The sequence below is a fragment of the Eschrichtius robustus genome, chromosome 4, assembly GCF_028021215.1.
Source record: "Eschrichtius robustus isolate mEscRob2 chromosome 4, mEscRob2.pri, whole genome shotgun sequence".
Classification (NCBI taxonomy): Eukaryota; Metazoa; Chordata; class Mammalia; order Artiodactyla; family Eschrichtiidae; genus Eschrichtius; species Eschrichtius robustus.
Window position 1 is genome coordinate 9,094,410 of NC_090827.1, and position 24,425 is coordinate 9,118,834.

General features: G+C 41.2%; 1 protein-coding gene across 2 annotated transcripts in view; it reads left to right on the forward strand.

Annotated features, from left to right (window-relative positions):
• Window positions 1-14,989: 14,989 nt before the first annotated feature.
• The window catches only part of PKD2 (polycystin 2, transient receptor potential cation channel), a 59,746-nt gene continuing 50,310 nt past the window's right edge, over window positions 14,990-24,425 (forward strand). For both annotated transcript variants that reach the window (XM_068542421.1, XM_068542422.1), the window contains exons 1-2: window positions 14,990-15,705; window positions 23,184-23,297. In XM_068542421.1, the coding sequence (XP_068398522.1) occupies window positions 15,087-15,705; window positions 23,184-23,297 (733 nt within the window). In that variant the 5' untranslated portion in view covers window positions 14,990-15,086. The remainder of the gene's footprint in view (window positions 15,706-23,183; window positions 23,298-24,425) is intronic.

A 24,425-nucleotide genomic window follows, 5' to 3' on the forward strand; every position in this document is an offset into this window, starting at 1 on the left:
GAAGGACAGCAGTAAACTGAGAGCTGTCGCAGGCTCTTGGAGGAAAAGGCTTATTTATGGTCTTGGGCAAAATGAGTTAAAAATTAAGCCTGGGAAGCCTCTTTAATAATAGAAAGCAAGAAAGCATTCAAAGACAAAATGGAATCATATACATGGGAGCAAAGAGCAGACTTGAAGGGAACTTCCATCGGCCAAAACTGGAGTAATTTGAGAGTAAAAAGAATAATGGCAGTAATAGATAATAACAAACTGGATTTCTTAATTCCGTGAGTATATAGTGATACTATAAGAGAGAGCATAAAAGAAAGATCGTCTTTGCAGATGAATGCCAACTTATAATAAATGTAGGAGAAACCATAAAATTACAAAATCGTTTTGCAACCCACAGTGTAGTATTGATTCAGGAAACGATCCCTAGTGAATGTTAAAATCATCTCACAGGAGGTTATGGCAAACAGGATATTCACCTGGTCTCAGAACACCGCTCAGCTAATTAGTTATTCCAAAGCAAGAAGGTGCTTTTCACTAAAGAGATTTAGTAGTCACCCTCTTCATCCAGTAATCAAACAGCTTCACTAATGGGACTATTAGATACGCACCTTCTAATGTGACACAATAAGAAGATGCACTGTCACCTATGAAATGCTTTTGTAAGAAATGTTTAACCGGTTCACATCAGAAGAAAACAAACAAATCTAGAAATTGAGCTACTCTGTAATGCAACAGACTCCAACTTTCTGAAAAGTAGGGTTGCCAGATAAAACACAGGACACTCACTTAAATTTGAATTTCAGACGGACAATAAATCATCTTCTAGTGTAAGCATGAGGCATATGATACTAAAAGATGATTCATTGTTTGTCTGACCTTCAGATTAACTGAGCATCCTGAGCGTATTTTTCTTTTCTAAATCTTTCAGTACTACAAAAACAGTCAATGTGATGAGAGAAAAAGGAGGGCGTAGGTGAGGGAGGATACTAGATTAAAAGCTTAAACAGGTATAACCAAGGGCAAAACAGGAAGTTGGATTGACTCCTGGATTAAAAAAGAAATAAAACTACACAACACATTTGAGGAACAATTATGGTAATTTGAATATACACAGTACATTAGATGATATTATGGAATTATTAATAGTTTTCTTAGGTGTGATCATTGCATTATGTTTATGAAAGTGGATCAGGCTTTATTCTTAAGAGATGTACAATGAAGTATTTACAGATGCATCTAGCAAAACCTCTCAAAGCAATCTTGAGAAAGAAAAGCGAAGCTGGAGGCATCACTTCCTGATTTCAAACTATTTCATGGTACTGGCATAAAAAGACACAGAGACCAATGGAACAGAACTGGGGGCTGAGAAATAAATATATGGTCAACAAATCTTTGACAAGGGCACCAAGAACACTCAATAGGGAAAGGATAATCTCTTCAGAAAACGATGCTGGGAAAACTGGATGTCCACATGCAAAAGAATGAAATTAGACCCTCATCTTATACCATACACAAAAATTAACTCAAAATGCATCATATAGTGCATTATACAGTGTTGGTGGAAATGTAAACTGGCACAGCCTTTACGAAAAACAGTATGGAGGTTCCTAAAAAATTAAAAATAGAACTACCGTATGGGCCAACAATCCCACTTCTGGATATACATCGAAACGAAATGAGATCAGTATATCTCAAAGAGATATCTGCACTCTCATGTTCATTGCATCATTATTCTTCACAATAGCCAAGATATGGAAACTACATAAGTCCATCAACAGATGAATGGATAAAGAAAACGTGGTGTGTGTGTGTATATATATATATATATATATATATATATATACACACAATGGAATATTATTCAGTCATTAAAAAACAAGGCAATCCTGCTGTTTGCAATGATATGGATGAACCCAGAGGACATCATGCTAAGTGAAATAAGTCAGACACAGAAAGACAAATACTGTTATCATCTCACCTATACGTGGAATCTAAAAAATTCAAACTCATAGAACCAGTCATTTCCAGGGCTGGCTGGGGTGTGGTGGAAATGAGAAGATGTTGGTCAAAGGTACAAACTTTCAGTAATAAGGTGAATAAGTTCTGGAAATCTAATGTACAGCATGGTGATTATAGTTAATAATACTGCATTTACTTGAAATTTGCTAAGAGAGTAGGTCTTAAGTGTTCTCACCATGATACACACACCTACATAGTTACACAAGGTAATTATGTGAGGTAATGGATGTGTTAATTAACTTGATTATGATAATAATTTCACAATAAATATGTATATTAAATCACCATATTGTACAACTTTTTTAAAAAATCGCATCATACAACCCAATTATGTACAATTTTTATTTGTAAATCATATTGCAATAATGCTGGAAAAAATAAATGTAAGTAGATGAAGCCCCTCTGTTCAAAGACAGATTCATATAATGATAAAAATAATAACAATAATAATAAATAATAATAATAATAAATCCTACAACGTTTTTGTTTCTCTTTGTTTTATGTGTTTCCCTTATAAACAGATTAAATTTTTTTTAAAGAATTGCAATAGTACTGTCAAAGAAGTAGAATTAAAAAGCAAATAGCATGCAATGTAGCTATGAGTCTATTCTATACTGTTAAAGGTCCAATAAAGATATAACTATTATGAACCATTACACGCCAAATAACAGGGCAACAAAATGTTACATAGCAAAAACTATTACAATCACAATAAATAATTGATGAAAACATAATAATAGGAAAACCTAGATGACCTTGGGTATGATGATGACTTCTTAGATAAGATACCAAAGGTGTGATCCATGAAAGAAAGAATTTGTAAGCTGGACTTCATTAAAATTTAAAAGTTCTGCTCTGCAAATGACAATGTCAAAAGAATGAGAAGACAAGCTACAGACTGGGAGAAAATATTATAAAAGACACATTTGATAAAAGACTGTTATCCAAAACATAAAAGGAATTCTTAAAACTCAACAATAGGAAGATAAACAACACGGTTAAAAAATGGACCAAAGATTTTTTGATGATGGCCATTCTGACTGGTGTGAGATGATATTTCATTGTAGTTTTGATTTGCATTTCTCTAATGATTAATGATGTTGAGCATTCTTTCATGTGTTTGTTGGCAATCTGTATATCTTCTCTGGAGAAATGTCTATTTAGGTCTTCTGCCCATTTTTGGATTGGGTTGTTTGTTTTTTTGTTATTGAGCTGCATGAGCTGCTGGTAAATCTTGGAGATGAATCCTTTGTCAGTTGCTTCATTTGCAAATATTTTCTCCCATTCTGAGGGTTGTCTTTTGGTCTTGTTTATGGTTTCCTTTGCTGTGCAAAAGCTTTTAAGTTTCATTAGGTCCCATTTGTTTATTTTTGTTTTTATTTCCATTTCTCTAGGAGGATACAGCCACTATGGAGAACAGTACGGAGGTTCCTTAAAAAACTAAAAATAGAACTACCATACGAACCAGCAATCCCACTACTGGGCATATACCCTGAGAAAACCATAATTCAAAAAAGAGTCATGTACCAAAATGTTCATTGCAGCTCTATTTACAATAGCCAAGACATGGAAGCAACCTAAGTGTCCATCATCAGATGAATGGATAAAGAAGATGTGGCAATGTATACAATGGAATATTACTCAGCCATAAAAAGAAACGAAATTGAGATATTTGTAGTGAGGTGGATGGACCTAGAGTCTGTCATACAAAGTGAAGTAAGTCAGAAAGAGAAAAACAAATACCGTATGCTAACACATATATATGGAATCTAAGAAAAAAAAAAAAAACAACAAGAAGGTCATGAAGAACCTAGGGGCAAGACGGGAATAAAGACACAGACCTACTAGAGAATGGACTTGAGGATACAGGGAGGGGGAAGGGTAAGCTGTGACAAAGTGAAAGAGTGGCATGGACATATATACACTACCAAACGTAAAATAGATAGCTAGTGGGAAGCAGCCGCATGGCACAGGGAGATCAGCTTGGTGCTTTGTGACCACCTAGAGGGGTGGGATAGGGAGGGTGGGAGGGAGACGCAAGAGGGAGGGGATATGGGGATATATGTATATGTATAACTGATTCACTTTGTTATAAAGCAGAAACTAACACACCATTGTAAAGCAATTATACTCCAATAAAGATGTTAAAAACAAAAAAAAAATGGACCAAAGACCTTAACAGACACCTTACTAAATAAGCATATAAAAAACCTCCACATCATATGTCATCAGGGAAATGTAAATTAGAACAGTGAGATAACACTACACACCTGTTAGAATGGCCAAAATCCAGTACACGGACGACATCACATGCTGGCAAGGATCACTGCTGGTGGTGATGCAAAACGGTACAGACACTTTGGAAGACAGTTTGGCAGTTTCTTACAAAACTAAACATACTCTTACCACAGGATACAGCAACTTACCCAAAAGAGCTGAAAACATAACCACACAAAAACCTGCACATGGATGTTTATAGCAACTTTATTCATTATTGCCAAAACTTGGAAGCAACCAAGGTATCAGTGGGTGAATGGCTAAATAAACTGTTGTATATCCAGACAACAGAATTTTATGCAGCACTGAAAAGGAATGAGTTCTCAGTCCATGAAAAGACATGGAGAAAACTTTAAAGCATACTACTAAGTGAAAGAAGCCACTCTGAAAAGGCTACACACTGTATGACTCCACTAGATGACATTCTGGAAAAAGTAAAACTATGCAGACAGTAAAAAGATCTGTGGTTGCTGGGAGCTAGGGGGTGAGGGAGGGATGAATAAGCGCAGCTCAGAGAATTTTTACCGCAGAGAAACTATTCCGTATACACTATAATAATGGATATGTGTCATTGTACACTTGTCCAAAACCATAGACTGTACAACGCCAAAAGTGAACGCTAATATAGACTATAGATTTTAAGTGGTAATATTGTGTCAACGTAGGCTTATCAATTGTAATAAACGTCCCACTCTGATCTGGATGCTGATAGTAGGGGAAGCTATGCATATGTGAGGCAAGGGTTATCTGGCAAATCTTTGTATTTTCTTCTCAACTTTGTTGTGAAACTAAAACTGATCTAAAGCAAAGTCTTTAAATAAGGGCGAAAGAATATAATAAAGTAAAAAATTTTAACATATCACTTAGATTCACTTAGGAAATAGATGACATACTCAACAGACTATTTTGACCCAAAGTTAGAGCAAACAAGCTTTTATTCTAGGCTAATTCAGCCTCACTACTGAGGCATTACCCTTCTGAGGTTTCTACTCAACACCCCATGTATTGCAAGGTTTCTCTGCTTTGGATGTTTGAAGAATTTTAAAAATTCCCCCTCTATGAGAGTATCAAGAATGTTTCCACCTGCCCCTTTCTGGTAATTCTTCCTCTTGCCTCGGGCAGATTCTTCAAATGCTTTGAAGACTCAAGGGCAAAACCCTGGAGATCTCTGGAGCTCTTTCTCTGTGTGGCTCTCTCCTCTCTGGTACTCTGTGAATTCCATCCACCTTGGCTTCCCCAAATTCTCAGCTTACTCTGTCTTCTCAACTAAGGGAGACTGCAGAGCAGCCTGGAATCACTCTCTAGGGAATTACTGGAGGAAACCATAGGACTCATGTTGTTTGTTTATCTTCTTTCAAGGATTACTATTCATCACTGCCCGTTGTCCAATGTTTGAAACCATTCATCATAAATTTTGACTAGTTTCTTACTTGTTTAAGGTAAGTGGGTAAATATGTTTCTGTTGCTCCATCAGGGCCAGGAACAGAAATCCTTTAAAAATAATTTTAACTTTAAAAAAAAGAATGAAAAAGATCAAATAAAATATATGACCATGCGGAAATGAAAAGTGAGCTGGCATAATTCATGAAAGGAATTAAGGATTTAAAATAAATAATTAGGGAAATGAAAGCCACATGTAAAACTACAAAAATATGAAAAGTACAGTAACATGGGGGACATGATTTGTAAAAATCCTATTAAAAACAAAACCAGAAAATGACAGAAACCATTAGAAAGAGGATAATGCAGAAATTAAACAGTCGCTCCAACATATGCATTATTGGTATTCTTGGATTAAGGGAACAAAACAAATGAAACAGAATATTTCAAAATTATAAAAGTAAAAAGCTTTTCTAAAATAAATGAAAATTTTAATTTACTGATTCAACCTGTACAGTATTTCCCAGAAAAACAATTATGCAGAATGATCGACCCAAATGTGTACTCTTTAAAAAACTCACTAAACAGGTAACTTTTGGACAGAAAAATTAAGTCACCTGCTAGGGCTGAGAGAAAAAACAATGTGGGTTTAATCAGACCTCCTACTTCTCCATAGCAACATTTAATGGCAGAGGAAGGTGGAGAAATGTTTCCAGAATGCTGAAAACGAGAAAAAAAAGACTGAGCCAAAAATATTGTGCCCAGCCCATGTGTTTTATGTTTATGGCAACAGAAAGGCATTTTCAATTTTGTACATATTCTGGGAACAATGAGGCTTTAATGCGTCCGCCTTAAAAAAACAAAAAAAAAAACCAACAAAAAAAGAACTGCCTGATAAAAAAATCTATCCCAAAAAACTAAACCGAGAGAAGGAACTCAAGGAAAGGGAACGCATATTTAAAAAGTACTGGTAATGAGTACTGAATACACTTAAATGTATAAAATAAATATTATCTTTATTATTTTAGGGAAAAAATGAAAGTTTATAGACTTCGGCTACATAAACGTTATTGTTAATTTTAAAAAGTGTTTGTTGGTGGAGAGTATACATTTGCTAATGTCCTTATCGTTCAGAAGAAGAGTCAAAGGCTACTGAAAAAACATTGATGAATTAATAAAATAATTGCTTGATTCATTTAAAGAATTGATGATTGACATTAAAATTTACGTTTGTAAGTAATTTCAAAATATCATTCAGACAGAAACCCAACATAGCTCACTAATGCTCTATGATCAACTGATGAGCCACAGCCCTTTATGGGTCATAACAAAGTAGGGACCGGAACCAGAGAGTCATTCAATACAATTAAACCATTAAAACTTACAAAGTTAAAAGCTCTTCTATAGCCTGTGAGGAAGAGTGAGGGAAGCTACCGTAACCAAAGCAGGAAGGTATGACTGAAAGGTTAAGCACATAAATCAAAGGAACAGAACAGATCACCTAGAAATAAACACTCATATACGCTCAACTGATTCTCGATAATGGTGCAAAGGTGATTCGGTAGAGAAAGGACAGTCTTTTCAACTAATAGTGCTGCAACAATTGGACATCCATATGCAAAAAAAAGAAAAAAACAACCACCCTCTATTCATACCTCACACCATAAACAAAAATTATCTTTAAATGGATTATGTGCTGAAATGTAAAACCTGAAATTATAAAACTTCTAGAAGAAAATATAGGAGAAAATGTTCATGGCCTTAAGTGAAGCAAAGATTTCTTACATATGATACCAAATGTACAATCCATAGAAAAAAATTCACAAATTGGACATTACCAAAATTATGAACTTATGCTATTAAAAAATACTATAAGAATGAAAAGACATCTTTAAAAGGTCCTTTGGAATAGTATTTATAGTAAAGATGTCAAAGACACTAAGAAAGAAAAGTATGGTTCGGCATTCCCCCAAATCTCTAATCTCCTAACACTTGCAGAGTGGGTTAGCCTACTAGCCACCCTATATGCCCTATTTAGCCCACTTAGCTCAGGCGAGAGGGCCCAACTGTGTGTTCATATAGCATCTTATGCATATCATTAACACAACTCTTACCAGTCTGTATGATCCGCTTCTATTCAAATCTATTAGTTAGTACTATTCCAGTTGCAAGAGACAGAAACCCAAACTTAAAATAAATTAATCAAAAGAGAAATTCTTGGCTATCTAAGTCCAGGGTGAGATCTAACTTCAATTAGTGCTGGTTTCGGGGGCTCAGATGATGTCATCAGAACCTGGTCATTCTCCATCTCCTAGGACCCACCTAGGAGCTGGACTCCAAAACAATAACAACAAAAACAACAACAATAAAAACCTTCCCAGTTGAGCGTCATACAGCACTCACTGGGTAATTGCTTTATCTGTGTATAGCTTGTACTTGCAAGCTAATTAGAAGGGCCTTGAAGGCAAAGACAACTTCTTTTGCGCCCTAATCATATCTAAGATTATGCTAGATGGTTATAAAGCAGACATTCTGTAAAGTCTGGTAGATCTGGGAAAGCTGTAAGCATCATCCGTGTTGGCATCAAAAGGCTTTGGAAAAAAAATCTGACATCCTTTTGGAAATCTGGGCTAGTGAAAGTAGAGTTGTGTTCAAAATTTTTGAACAACTACACCCAAATGGTAATAATGAATAAGTTTGAGTTGGTAAAGAGAAAAGCCTCACACAATATTGCAAAGAGCTCTATTCTTGGCCCTGTATTATTCAAAATTCTTTTGAATGTGGATAAAGACATATATCTGCATCTGACAAAACTAGAATACGGCAAATTATAAAAATGTATTTTACAATGCTCTTGAATAGCATGGTCACCCAAACATTATCACTAATTCAATTTTGGTATTCTTCCAGTCTTCACACTATACGTATTTTCATGCATATATATTGTTGGCTTCCATTATTCCCCTAGCATAAACATTTTGGCTGCCAACTTGTCTAGACTTACATCCTTACAACTCCAAATCTGGTGGGAAGAAAAGCTTTTCTTTTCCAAGAATTCAAAAAAAAAAAAAAAAAATTCTGTTCTGATTTCCATTGGATAGAACCAGCTCCCATGCCTGTTCTTAAATACCGTTCACAGGTGTCAAGGGGACATGATACTCAAAATTGTTGGCCAAGCCTGAGATCCACACCCACCACTTGGGAGCTTAGCAGTGGTGTGAGCCACATCTGAGGCACTCAGGGACTCAGAACGGAGAGGGTTGTTTCCCGAGAAAATTTGATTACCGTTATAATAAGAAAGGGAAATGGCTGCTGGTCTGCTAAACTACAAACGAAATGAGGCAGGGTCTCTGCTCTCCAGGAGCTTCCAGCCCTACTCAGGAAGACTATGTCAGCAGACATTTTCAATATAAGGTGGTAAATGTTGTGATAAAGGTTTGCAAGGTAGAGGGCAAGCAAATGCAAGCAGGGGGATATTTTAAATGGATGACCAGCAAAGACCTATTGTATGGCACAGGGAAATCTCCTCAATATTATGCAACAACCTAAATGGGAAAGGAATTTGAAAAAGAATAGATACATGTATATGTATAAACGAATCACTTTGCTGTATACCTGAAACTAACACAACATTGTTAATCAACTATACTCCAATGTAAAATAAAAAGTTAAAAAAAAAAAAGAAAAAAAAATTCAAGCAGGGGGGCCAGGTTTGTGGCTAAGGAAGTTTCCAAAAGGAAATGATGCCTGAGTCTAGAAAGATTCATAAGTCTTTTCAATGCAGAAGAGAGCTTGGGAGTGATGTAAAAATGTTTCCAGGCACCCTTTTTTGTTTTTGTTTTTTATTGAGGTATTGTTAATTTACAATATTATATTAATTTCTGGTGTAAGTGGCATTGTTGACTTATAAGACTTGATCCCCCTGAAGGTAGGAGTCATGTCTTATCTTTGCCTCGCCAGAATTCCACATGGTACCTGGCGTCTAGTGGATATTCTATACGTGTTTGATGAATTTGTTAATATTCCCTCATTATGTCTTCAACGAAAATTCTGCAGGAATTTGTAAAGTTGGTATTTAACCACATTATTCAGAGAAGAAAACTGAGAGAGATTAGATCATCAAAAATCACAGTGCCAACCAACGATGGCTCCAAGGTTACCCCCACAGAGGCAGGGACATATCCAAACCAAACTCCAGACATTTAGAGGAATACCACAAATCCCAGCCTTGCATTATTAGAGCAGTGAAGTGAGAAATAAAGTAAACATTTTAGTATGGTTGGCAGTTCTTATAAATCCCCAAACACCAAATTTTCTTCTGACTTCAGATGTCAAGTGATTAAAAACTTATTTTACAATGTTCTTGAATAAATAAGGGCTGAGAAAAAAATGGAGAGAGAAACGTGTTTGTTTGGGTGGGTTGCTAAGCAACACCACACATGCCAGAGGCTCCTTTTGGATTTCCTTTTGAAGGTGGAATCTGTGGGACCAATGGGTACTTCAGCTTGCGTCTGCTTCATCAGTTCAAAATGGAAAATAAAAGCAAAACAGGAAACAAACAGTTTAAGTTAACAGTTTACTATCAAATTAGGCTAGACTGTTTTTAAAGTTGCCTTTTAAATGACTTCTCTGAGTGTCCTCAGTGGCACTAACACTAATAGGTGAGGTTTTATAAGTGTGTCCCCAGAAGAATCGACCACACAGATGAAACAAAACCAAATAGTATCCAAGCTATATTATCTACCCCACACAGTTTTTCAGGCCCTATAGATTACTGAAATTTGTAATATGGCAATAGGAGGTAGCAACCAGATGAAGAAAAATATGAGTTTGTGTATCTCACTTATTTAATAAGGGATAACTTCTTATGAGAAATAGAGTTTTACGATGGGTACTAAAGGAAGGAATTCTGTGGGAAGGGAGAGAAATTTACAACCTCAGGGCCTGCTTGAGCAAAAGCTAGGAGCTCTGAAGGGGCAAAAAAAGTCAAGGTAAAAGCAGGAAAGAGAATATTGGTAAGCCAGAAAGAATGAATAAATATTTGAGCAGGAAATATATTGGACAGCTGGGGCAGGGTTTATGAAGACTAAGACTGAAATTAGTAGAGAAACTCCTACAATGTAGGATTTAAAGACACTGTGGATCAAACACCATCCAAGTCATATTACACAAATATTGCTGTGCATTTTAAAAAAGCATATTTCTTTCAACGATTTGTGATTTGAGTTTCAGGTAAGCACACATCTAAATCTGAACTATGTATGTGCGGACACATTTTCAATCAATCTGCATTCTTTGAGGGACGGGGTATAGTCTTAGAAAGAATATTTCAGATTTTGTTTTAAATAATTGACACTACAGAAAGGGGGCATGTTATTATCATTAATTACAGAATAAAGTCTGTACTCCTAACCATGCATCTGAGGACCTCCATGATCTGGCCTGCCTACCTGTGCGTCCCACGCCAGCCAAGGCATGGGCAATCTCTCCTCTCAACCCCTCCCATGCTGAAAACCTTCTCTACTGACTTGACACTAAATTATATTCTCTCATCTATTGTCATTTACACTCAGTGTGTGTATCTCTCCCTTGAGATTATAACTCCCTGAAGGATGTGTCCAAATAGTATTTTGTTTTGTATATTCTGACTAAAATAATAATGTCATTTACTATGCATAGTAAATGCACAGAATTTGAACTGAATACATAGACAGCACTTGAATTAATCTGTTTATTATTCCTTGGTATTATTGTTTTTCCATTCAGTCTCCTCCTTATGTCTCTGGACTCTAGGCCTGCTAGCAGAAAACAGGAAGAACAAACAAGAAATGAATAAGCAGAAATCTATTGTCTTCTAAAGCTTGAACTCTGAAAAATCAAAATATCCTTGGGAGACAAATATCGCAAAACTAAAAACAGCATTTTGAGCAGGGAACGTAATAGCTTCAAGTGGGCATAAGCTGTTCCAAGGGCCCTTGGAGCCCGGAGGAGAAGTGGTGGTATGCAAAAGTTCAAAAGACCTCTACATGAAGAATTAGGAACCCCTGTCATAGCCAGAGGTCTAGCTGTGTGCCTTAAAATGACTGTACCTGACTAGATGCATTCATTTCCCCAACCAATCCGCGGGGAATGCAAGCTCTTTAATGGCGGGGCTTTTCACTAGTGTCATTGCTTGCACTCTGTCCTGGCATTGTGCCTGGCTCCTAGTAGGTGCTCAATAAATATTTGTTATGGAATCCTCTGTCTTGGTCATGGAGTGTCCATCCTCAAGAAGCTCATAGTCTGGTTAGGACAAAGACATCCAAATATGCAATTATAATAGATGAAAATACTTATCCTAAGTAAGCTATAAGAGCTCATAATGCTAACACTTGAGCATTTACCACGTGCCAGGCAGTGTTCCCCACGCCTTACATGTATTAATTCACCTAATCTTCACAACAACCCTGTGAGGTGAACACTATTATGATTTCCATCTTCCGGCACAACGAGGTAAAGCCACTTGCCCAAGGTCACACAGCTAGGAAGTGGCAGGGCAGGAACTGAACCAGGGTTCAGAAGTAGCACAGTGTAGGCACAAGACAAAGAGTTAGTCTGACTCAGAGACCACTGAAGTTTCTTCTAGGCCTGGGATTGCAGAAGATGGCACCACTGGTGACAATGAAGCCCTTAGGAATACAAGGGAAATGTTCCATGAAACCCCATCCATTTGGAACGTACCGGTGCTTCTCAAACTTAGGTTGCTCCAGAATCCTCAGAGAAGATTCAGAATTTCAGGCCTGAAATCCTGCAGTTTCTGAATCCATCAGGTTGGAGTGGGGACGTGGAAGGTTTATTTTTAACAAGTGCCACACTGATGTTGAGAATCATGTTTTAAAAATACTAAACTTGGGGCTTCCCTGGTGGCGCAGTGGTTGACAATCTGCCTGCCAATGCGGGGGACACGGGTTCGAGCCCTGGTCTGGGAAGATCCCACGTGCCGCGGAGCAGCTGGGCCCGTGAGCCACAACTACTGAGCCTGCGCGTCTGGAGCCTGTGCTCCGCAACAAGAGAGGCGGCGACGGCGAGAGGCCCGCGCACCGCGATGAAGAGTGGTCCCCGCTCGCCGCAACTAGAGAAAGCCCTCACGCACAGAAACGAAGACCCAACGCAGCCATAAATAGATAAATAAATAAATAATTTTTTAAAAAAATAAAATAAAATACTAAACTAGACCAGCACTTTGGCTGAGATTCTGCTCTGTTTTTTCAGGCCTGGCTCTCCTCTGGCCAGGTGTCTGTTGGGAATCCTTTGAAGATGCAATCTGGCAGTGCTCTGTTGGGGGACCCGGCATCTGTAGAGGCTCCTCAGACGGCAGACATCACAGCCCTTACCCAGGACGGTTATTTCTGGTTTATTTGTCTGTCTCCTCTTGAGGGCAGGGGCTGTGTCATACTGTGCTCTACATGCCAGCTCCTAGTTCGGTGTGCAGGAAATGTCTTCTGAAGGAGACCTGATGAATTGCATGAGCCCTGCCCTTGAGAAGCTCATAGTTAAGTGAAGGACACAGACACCTGAATAGATAGATACACTACAGGATTAGGTGGTAGGTGGCCGTGATTACCTAAATACGAGCAGCATGCTGTGAGGGCACAGGGAAGCAGCAAAGGGCGCTGCACAGGCGGGAAACCATGCTAGAAAAGCAGATTGGGAGCTGTAACGGGCTGAATTGTGTCCCCCCTCAGAAGTTCACATGTTCAAGTCTAACACCACCCCTCCAACCAGAGTACCTCAGAATGTGACTGTATTTGGAGACTGGGTCTTTCAACAGGTAATTCAGTTAAAACGCGATCATGAGAGTGGGCCCTAATCCAATCTGACGGGTGTCCTCAGAAGAAGGGGAAATTGAGGCATAGACACATACAGAGGGACGACCATGTGAGGACACAGGGAGAAGACGGCCGCCTACAAGCCAAGGAGGGAGACCTCGGAAGAAACCAACCCTGCCAACACCTTGATCTTAGACTTCCAGCCTCTAGAACTGTGAGAAAATAAACGTCTGTCGTTCGAGACAACCCAGTCTGTGGTACTTTGTTACAACAGCCCTAGCAAAAAAAAAAAAATATAGGAGCAGATTATGAAAATTTACCAAGCCAAACTACAGAAATTAAATTTTACCCTTTAAGCTGTCAGAAGCCTCCACGGGTGTCTGAACATCAGTGTGACACGAGCAGGTTTGGTTCCGAACACAGTTTGGAAACAGCGGGTACCCGGAAGTGAAGAATGATGGTGGAGTTGACAGGTCCATTGTTCCAAGGCAGAATAAGACAAGCCGTTAAGGGCCCTGGACTGAATCATTGACGAGGGGAATGAAGAACAGAGGTCCTAATCAGAGAGCCCTTTGTGGGGCAAAAGTAACACAATTTGGGGGAAACGAGGCGTTGGAGGCGAAGCGCAGACAGCTGTGCTTATCATGAAGAAGTGTACTTTGGGGAGTGAGGATGCCTCAGATCTCAACCGGGGATACAGGAGGTGAAGCAGGCTTAAAAGCAGAAGGGAAAAGATAATAAACTTCCCTTGGGATGGGTGAAGTTCGAGACAACTGCAGAGCGTCGAGCTGGACGTGCTCTGGAGAGCGGGAATAAAGCTCTGGACCTGGAGCCTGAGGCGGGGTTCCGGGACTCACAGACGGTGAGGTGGTGGGAAGGGGGCGGTCGAGCTCTGCGGAGCGTCAGCGATCCAAGAGCCCCGCGGCCGAACCCTCGGGGTCCCCGCAACGCGTGGACAGAGGAGCCAACCAGAGAGTCAGGAAACCGTCCAAAAAGCAGCAGGCTTGGGGCGGGGGGAGGGGGGGGGGTGAGCGCGCCAGAGGCCAAGGAAGTCAGCGCTAGGACTCTGTTGGGAGCTTGCTGGTAGTTTCCCGACGGAGGAAAGATTTTTGCCCCTGCTGCAGAGCGGCTCGGGCCGGGTCTCGCTTGCTCACGCCGTCGCATAAAGGGGTTTCCCTCTCTCCCTGCACCGCGGTCAACCGAGGCAGAAGTGGCTGGCGGCTAGCAGGGACCCAAGCACTCTCTCGGGGTCGCGCACGCAGTGCCAGCTCCGGAAGCCCTTCCCCCCGAACGCAATGGGGGCGCCCGGGCTCCGGCTGCACTCGGGACACGGGCCCAGGCGCCGCTCGCCCAGCGCGCCGGCCGCGGGGGCGGCTGCCTCGCGCCTCCCCCTGCAGCGCGCCGCGGCCGCTGGGCGAGGCGAGGCGAGGCGAGGCGAGGCGAGGCGGGGGGAGGCGGGCCGAGGGGGCGGGCGAGGGACGCGGGACTCTGGGGAGCTCGGGGGCGGAGAGCAGGAGGCGGCGGGCCCCGGGAAGAAAGGAACATGGCTCCTGCGGCGGACAGCGCCGAGCGCGGCACGGGGCGACGGCGCGCCGGGCGCCAGTGACCGCGATGGTGAACTCGAGCCGCGTGCAGCCGCAGCAGCCCGGGGACGCGAAGCGGACGCCGGCGCCCCGAGCGGCGGGCCCGGGCCGGCTGATGGCGGGCGGGCGGGCCGCGGGCTCCGGCCTCGCCGGCCCGGGCGGCCTCCGCGAGCAGAGGGGCCTGGAGATCGAGATGGAGCGCATCCGGCAGGCGGCCGCGCGGGACCCCCCGGCCGGAGCCTCGGCCTCCCCATCTCCTCCGCTCTCGTCGTGCTCGCGGCAGGCGTGGAGCCGCGACAACCCGGGCTTCGAGGCCGAGGAGGAGGAGGAGGAAGAGGAGGTGGAGGGAGAAGAAGGGGGAATGGTGGTGGAGATGGACGTAGAGTGGCGCCCGGGCGGCCGGAGGTCGGTCGCCTCCTCGGCCGTGAGCTCTGTGGGCGCCCGGGGCCGGGGGCTGGGGGGCTACCACGCCGCGGGCCCTCCGAACGGGAGGCGGCGCCAGCGAGAGGACCAGGGCCCGCCGAGCCCCAGCCCGGCCGGCGGCGGCGGCGGCGGCGGCGGCGGGGACCCGCTGCATCGCCACCTCCCCCTGGACGGGCAGCTGCCCCGAGTGGCCTGGGCCGAGAGGCTGGTTCGCGGGCTGCGAGGTAAGAGCGCGACCCTCGGCGGCTGATGCACAAACCAGAAGTGCGGGCGCCGCCGGAGCCATCGCCCGCGGAGGGCAGCTCTCCGGGGCTCCCGCTCGCGTTCCCATTGCGTCCCCGCCTCCCTAGGAAGCGTCTTCCGCACCTCTGCTAATTCCGTTCTATTTCCGGTACCCAGCACGGAATTCCACTGCGCCCTTGGTGGTGCAAATTTATTGGATACCTCCTTCTTCTAAAAGATGTGTCAGCTTATGTTTACCTTTGGAAATAAGTGAAAGCCGTATTAGAGCGAAGGGGTACATCTGGAGATTTTTTTTTTTTTTTCCTTGTAGGGAAAAAAATATTCTAAGGCAACTAATGGTGGTTGCAACTGCATATTTGCGAATTTCACTAAATAAAGACGAAACTTCTGTGCTAGTACCCATGGTCTTTCACTGTCCTGGATGCCCTATTGCCTCTTATTCCTTTCCGGGAAGGGTACGCAGTACAGTGTCCTAGTTGTGGAGGGAGTGTCATTGGACAGTCATTGATGTTGTTTTGGCGGTGTCTGGTTGTTTGGGGGAGAGGGAGCTGTTAAGAACACCACGAATAGAATAAAATGTCTAAGAAAACAGTTGTTCGGCCATTTCTAAGTCTAGGTATTTTGCTAAAACAGTTGCAAAGGAAATGCTAATGTTGTTTAAAAAACTTGAAAGTATGTTTTTAAATAACTAAGTTAATGTTCTTTGAAATTCCAATGAGACAGTGAGGTCATCAGATACCAGCTGTGTGGAAATGTGTCAGAGTTCGGTACACCCAGCTCTCCAAAAGGCAGGAAAGGAATTTTCAAAATTGCCAGTACCTATTAAGAGGACACAAATTTTCCAAGAGCAAATTTGGATCCTGTTTTTGTAAAGTTTTGTCAGAGGCATCTTTGGAAAAGAGTTGCATTGGCTCTTGCCATCCAAGTGACTTTAACCTCTACTTTTAAGAGTTTTTCCATTCTCAGTTCTTTTGAAAATTTCCCTTCCCTTCTCTTCCTGTCAGTTTTGAAAATCTTGCACCAAAAGCTATCCAGGTGTTTTTACAGCAACGTGATTAACACCAAGTCAGGCCTATACCCGAACCCCAGTTCTACCACATATTGGCTACATGACCTGGAGCAAATTGCCTAACCTCTCTGATCCCCCGTTTTTGAATTTTTTTTTTTTCCTAAAGAGATAATCATAATACTTAGTTCTTGACTTGGGAGGATTAAATGAGGTGAAACGTAAAACGTGTAGCAAGTCTCTGCCATGTTGTGAGTGCTTCATAAATAGAAATTAAATCATAGATTCTAAAATTGTACATTTTGGTACTCTTACACAGTGATTATGCTAGTTAATTTGATTCAGAGCATGGTGGGGACCAAAAGATCCTTTTTGAATAACCTGTGTGAGTAGATGAGTAAAAAACTCTCATACTTTTTTAAGGTTGTTGAATTGTTTTAATTGTGCTTTTTAAAGTATTCACTGAGATGAGAGGAGTTTCTTATAAGTTAATAAATAATGGAAAGTCATGATCCTGTTAACTCAGCTTAAGTATTTGATAACACTTAATGTTCTTTGAATAAACTCAATAATGGAATATAATGAAATGAAATATACGAGTGTATGTATAAGTTTATCTCTTTTAAAGAAAAGTTTCAGAAAATTTACAGTGAATAAGGTAACGGTAAAACTTCTAGTCAAACCTTATCAATGGTCTAATTAGTAGAAGAAGAGAATCATGAAAATCATTTTTACAGAAAAATTTAGAATAAATTTTATTTTATTTCTTTTATGAAGAAAGATAATTGATATTCTTGTCACTTATTAAGTAACATTTGTTAAATAATTAGTGACTATACTAGGTGCTACCAAAAAAAAAAACTAAAATAGCAGATCACCATTCTCCTATCAACAGAAACCCAGGAAAGTGAAATGAATAACCATGAATGAGTTGTGATTTTTTTTTTCCCCTCTTGGGATACCGATGACAAAAATCTTATATACATTGTATAAGTAGTGCCCAGGGTCAGAAGAGAGAGTGACTTGGAATTTCTAAAGGTAGGAGCAATTACTCAAATTTGAAGTGGTCAGGAGCTTCCCTGGAGGTCTCCAACCTTTGTGACTTTATGTAACTCACTCAGACTTCCCGGGCTCTGTTCCTCATTTATAAAATGGAAGAGTTGAACCTAATCTTCAGGGTCCCTTCTAGCTTCAGCGTACCCTGTGTTGTTGTTAAATGACATGAATCTGAGCTGGACAGCAAATGGTCATTTCTCTCCTTGGACGCTAAATAGATCTATCCTCTTAGCTGGGAGTAACATAGCAACGAAGAAATGTTTGAGGCCTGATTATGGGAAGCATTGTGTCTAACTAAGGAATTAAGAATTTACCCCTAAATATTAGGAAGCAGTTGGAAAATTTTGAGCAGGGGCAGAGCACGTTGAAAGGGAATCTGAGTCAAGCAGTGTGCTGGGCAGGAGAGCTTGCAGAAGGAGACAGGGAAGCAGGAGGACCAGGTAGGAGGCAGCCAGCGAAGGGGTGATGAAGGCCTGCACCAAAAGAAGCAAAGGATGGCTGAAAGATTGAAAGACTGCTCCAAAACTAAAAGGAGTCCCCAACCCAATGATCTTGTTTACTTTTTGCTTAGCAAACGCTTCTTCGTGCAGAGAGAAAATTTGAGACTCTACGTGGGTTATCATATTTTCTGAATTTCCTAAGTTGAATGTGTTTTATGGATGCATCAGTTTACTAAAGTCGCTTTCTGTTTGTTATTTCAGACATATATGCTTGGTTGGTTTTTTGTTTGTTTTCCTGGAGAAATCGTAAAGGACTAGCTGTATTGGTCAGTGTGGGCTAAGCTGCTGTAACAAATAGATACCTCCTCTGCCATTCACTATATTGTACCGTCACTGTCCACATCCAGAACTTCTTTATCATCCCAAATAGAAGGTTTACCCATTAAACACTAACTCCCAGTTCCCCTCCTCTTCCCCGCACCCCCGGCCTCTTTTCCGCTTTCCGACTCTATGCATTTTCCTATACTGGGTACCTCATATTAGTGGAATCACGCAGTATTTGTCCTTTCACATCTGGCTTATTTCACTTAGTATAATGTTTTCAAGGTTTATCCATGTTGTAGCATGTATCTGAACTTCATTCATTTTTGATGACTGAATAGTATTCCGTTGTATGTATATACCACATTTTGTTTACCCATTCATCAGTTGATGGACACTGGGGTTGTTTCTACCTTTTGGCTATTATGACTTTCCCTTTATTTTTAATCCAACCCTCACTCCATAATTGCTTCCTTTTCCCTTTTTATTTGCACTATAATTGTGAACAAATGAGATTTTGTATTTTCATTGCATGGGGATTTTTTTTGAGGGAGGGTTGCCACTCTGAGGGGTGTGAGAAGGCCATGCTAGTAACAGAATTTGTGCAGTCAACAAACATTTATTGAGCATCTATCTCCCTTGTGGTAGGTACTAGGGATACAGAGATGAATAATACAAGATCCCAACTCCCAAAGAGTTTATAGAGTTTAGGAGGGGGGTGAGAAGTGTAAGTAAATCATTACAACGCCAGGTCCCAGGTGTGGGAGAGACCCAAAGAAGAGAGGACCAGCTCTACCTGGGGAGGTTAGAAGAAGTGAATCTTGAGTTATGTTTTGAAGGATTCAGGGGGGAGTTGGAGGAGGGAAAAATAGAGAAGAAAGACCAAGCAAGCCTGTAGCTCATTGGTACTTTTTCCTGTAGGCAGAGTCAGTGAGGGCTTCAAGCAGGGGGCTGATATGATATCATGCCAATCTGAAGATGATTCTAGCAAGAATGTAGAGAATGGGGTGAGGTGGATAGTGCCAAATGCTGGGAGAATAGGTCAGAATAAAGTGACCAAGGTGATAAAGAAGTGTCAGTTGCACTGACAATCCTCAGTACAACTGAGGATTGTGAGCTGGGATGGAAGAACGCTAGATGAAAGAAACCATCAGAATTGTGGACCAACTCCATGTGAGGGTTATGAAAAGGGCCTATTCTAGGATGAAACCCATGTTTCTGGGTTGGTACCATTAACCCACACAGGGCAAATAGGTTTCTAGAGAAAGGAAAAAAAGAGAAATCTCAGTTTGGGGCATGTGAGTGTGAGTTGTCTGTGGAATATGCAGGTAGATCTGGCCATTAGCTGTGGCACATACCCGTCTGCGTCTCAGGAGGGGGCTGCCTAAGAAATTTGAGATTCAAGCGTCAGTATCATAAGGTAGCAACTGACTATTCTGTAGAAAACGGACCAATAGTAAAAAGTCACTTCCCTTTCTGAAGGTGTCCCTGCAATTCAAATCACTATGAAGAAGGATTGTATTTATCTTCCTAAGCAAGGCCCACATGTGTCTAAGCACAAAAACAGGATTCTTTTATGATGTGAGTGCAATGAGAATTTGGTCAGGCTATCCACAATGACTTCAAAGTCCATATGGATTTGGGTCTCCACACCATTCTCAAATCTGGACCAACTAGGCATCAGAAGTAGGACATTTCAGATTTGGACCTGTTTCTGAAGCCATAAAAGGGCCTCTTCCCGCCACTGTATTGCTGTGCACATAATATCTCTAATTCCCAGAACAACCCCACAGAAAGGTACTCTTACCTCATTTCCAAACGAGGAAGTGGAGGCTCATGGCGTTAGGTAAGGTCTCACAGCTCCTAAGGGGCTGACCCTTCATTTGAACACAGCTTGGATTCCAGACCCCCACACTGTACCTCGTCAGGATCAGTGAGCCATAGTGGGTTAGTGTGTTTCAGGTGGGACAGGGTTGATGTGAGGCAAAAGAGCCACGCTGAACTGTTTTTACCAGGAACTGAGATATTAACAGGTGAAATGATAACAGTCGCTGGAATTAGCTTCAAAGGAATTGACGAGTGGGTGAGGGTTTGCATGCATCAAGGTTGGTGTTGGGTTGACTACTGTTGAAGCTGGGTGAGGGCTACACGGGAGTTCATTATATCGCTCTCTCTTTGTGATTTTTTTTTTTTTTTTATATTGCAAAATAAAAAGGGTTTGGAAGCATTTGGATAAAAGCGTTGCAAAATGGCATTTTTTTCCGAGGTCAGTTATTTACGTTAGAGACCTTTTTGGTGTTTTGGGTGACCCATCTCAGAGTTCTCCCACGTGCATATTAATAAGTTAGCACTTATTCTTGAGGTGGTGTGCTCTGACTTTGGGCTCTGGCGTTGACTCAGCACCTTCTTACACAGGAAGGACATTGCATATTGTCCCGTGTCCCCTCATGTCATGTTCTCCTAACAGATGGAGGCACGTTATGTACTGAACGTGAGTGGCTGGAGGTACGCCCTCCGCAGCTGGGATGATGGCGGGAAAAGACAACAGTTGTTTTTGAAGGATGCTCCCATTTTGGACGCGAACGCTGCCCTTCACCATTCTTACTCTGTGATCCCTGGTGATAAGTAAACATGGGAGGTCGGTGGCTACAGGACGGCTGTTTTTTCCATTTGTGGATGCAGCATTTCTCACCCATCAGGATGTGAAGGGATCCCTGTATCCTGAGACTGACCCTACTACATACACGCCCAGCGGGGAAACTGGATGACATTTGTAAAGCAATAAGTATTTGAGGAGGTAGCCAGAGAAACTTAGAAAAAAGGAAATGCATAGAAATATACTCACATACAATATAAATAGAAGGGCTTGTTTCTTTTCATTTGAAATGTTTCCTTCAAGGGCTAGAATTAAATTGCCATAGACCATTGCAAATGCAGCCTGCAGAAAATTTGATAGGCGTTTGGTGTTTTCTGTTTATAGGTCAAGCAAACCCATTTGCAAATATTAAGAACCATGACTTTTCCTTCGTGCGTAATTGTTTATAAACCATGGGAAAGAGTGAAATCACTGACCAAGTGAGACAAGGCAGCAGTCTCTCCGGACGGTCAGGGGACTAGCAATTTCCACTTATGTGTATATTTTAGGCCTGGCCTCCAAAAGAAATACGCCCAGAGAAGTGGTGTGGTTTATGTCCAGGGCTACTGAGCCTAATATTTGCTTGCCTCTGTGTTATTCTGAGCTGCAATTTTCCATGTCATCTAAGTTCGTAATAATTCTTTACTGTGATGGAGTTTCAGCGAGCGAACATTCTGCTTGGGGCATTTCTTCTGAGTTGAGTAATCCCCTGACAACCACCAGGTGTTGGCAGAAGCAAACCTGGTCATAAGTCATGCTGCCCTTTCGGCGTGGTGAAACCTAGGACGCCTAACCCAGTGTCCTTGAGGGCAGATGCTGATTTTTCCTAAAGGAAATTTGGGAGAAAAGAAGAAAAGGAAATGAAATACCCCAATTTAGGAGTAGAACTAATGTATGATTATAAGGCTTAAAAAGTACATAAACACTAGCAATGAAGTCATTTCTTCCAAGTGCAAGACCATATACCATTTTCCCCTTGTTCTCTGTGTGGCTGGATTGTGGCATCAGTGGCTCTGTGAGTTTCTGTGATGGAAGGGGTTAAAGTCTGTGGGATAGAAGTGTGAGGCAATTTGCCATTAACAGCTGACCTAATCTAACAGAAAGAACTGAGAGGTTTGTCTTTTTTGGAAAACACTAAGGCTCTTCCAAGTAACCAGCAACGTGACTTGACCACACTGTTCAATAGCGGGGTTTTGGACGGCCACCATGTCTGTCTGCTGGCTGCGTCCACAACTGTGGGATCTCTCTCCAGCCAGCTCACCACGGCTTATGTCATCTTCGCTCAGCCGGCCCAACGCTTTTTCCATCTGCTGGAATATGGGGCACAGTTGCTGCTTTTACCCTTTCTCCAAAGAGAGAGAGAAGGCGGATGAGTTTGTTGCTTTTAATTTAAAAATCATACGTTAATTGGCATTTAAAAAAAACTGTTCAGCTAAGCATGTTTAGTGTAATCAGTCAGCACTGAATTTCTTAAAAGGCAAAAATGGGTACAGAGCAGAGATTTTACACCAGTGTGTTAGAAGCTTGACAGATGTTTCCATAATGAAATGGTGCTCCAGCCAGGACCTCTTTTTCATCAGGGGTGACCTAAAAAGTATCGTTTGCAGTGTTACATCATGTACTAACGAGGATAATTAATTTAGTAACACAGTAATTCCTCCCGCATATAGGAAGGACTGATGTGCTTGCATGATTACTAAACCTAAATTTCCTCTTCTCTTTCTAAATTTTTGCTAAGATATTTCCTAATGAGATTGGGAGTTTAGACAATGATCAGATCATTGCCTTGTGTTTTGCACATGTTGGGGGATAGTAGAGGCTGATGTATTCCTAAATTAAAGGTACTCCTGCTAAAACCATTTCTCGGTTGCCTTTAGAGCATGCTAAAAAAAAATACAGGAGAATCTCCCTTAAAGGTATACTGTTTTTTATGTGTTTTTCCTTTTGCCATTCATGAGACTTTTTTAAGATAAAATGACATCTTTTATTACTCTTTTAAAGGTCTCTGGGGAACAAGACTCATGGAGGAAAGCAGCACTGACCGAGAGAAATACCTTAAAAGCGTTTTACGGGAACTGGCCACATATCTCCTTTTTCTCATAGTCTTGTGCATCTGTAAGTAGAACATTTTCTTCCACTAGAGGAAAAGTTTTGAAAATATTTGACCTGTCAAAATCATGATTAAGAGGAACTGTAGATGCACCAGTAACGGTTAATTCAGAAGTTCTCTTCTCTGTTATCAATTCCAATTTACAATTTGGTAAAGCTCTCCTCTCTCCTCTGGTAAACATTGATCAAAATTCGGCGTTATTTGATTGGCCAGTTTGTTGTCAGTTGTGACCATTTTCACTATGAGATGCACAGGGCAACCTGCCCAGACACCAAGTAACCAAGTAAAAGGATTTTTGTATTAGATTCTTAACAATAATTGCAGCATCACTATTATTATATCCATTAATGTAAAGTGTACACAGGAAATATTTTCCAAGTTTAACTCTCAGAAAATACAAATAATGTCACCTAATATTGCTTTTATGGCTATTTATATTTAAAAGTCCCCTTTTTTTGGATTCGGATGTGTTGTGTGGATGCCTTCATTCTAACTAATCGTTTCTTCCAAATCTTCAATAATCGTAGATTTTTACTCTGTAGGAAACTTACTGCAGACTCATCTCTTTCTGTTTTCTTTTTCCTTTCTTCTTTCAATACATTCCTGCATTGTCTGGGAGGGGAGGGATGCCTTAGCGAGAAACAAGTCTTAGAAGCCGTTTGCCTCAAAGTCCAGAAGGTCACGGGCAATGGACTTATCCTCTGAATCAAAGGATATTGGATGATGGAGTCCTGTCGTGTCCTCTCTAAAGCCCTTTATGAGAACAGACAGGAAGCAGATTTATGACCACCAGGACCTCTTAGCGTATTCCTCAGGGAAAGGAGTTTGTTCTTACAGTGTACACTTGCAAATGCTTAAAAAGCAACATCAGCCTTGGAAAGAGTTCCCTTCTTTGTAAATGGAGAGAGTCATGATATTTAATCAATACTTTAATAATGCCATTCTTATTACATTAAAATTGACCACCTTGAATTTAATTGACTAAGTGCTAAAAGCTTCCTTTAAAAATGTTTTTTGTTTACTAGATTTATAAGAAGATGTGTACGTTGAACATAAAAGATTAAGGAAACATTTAAGCTTTTGATATTTGTAATTTTAAGAAATTGAAGATTGATTTATTTAATATCCCCACA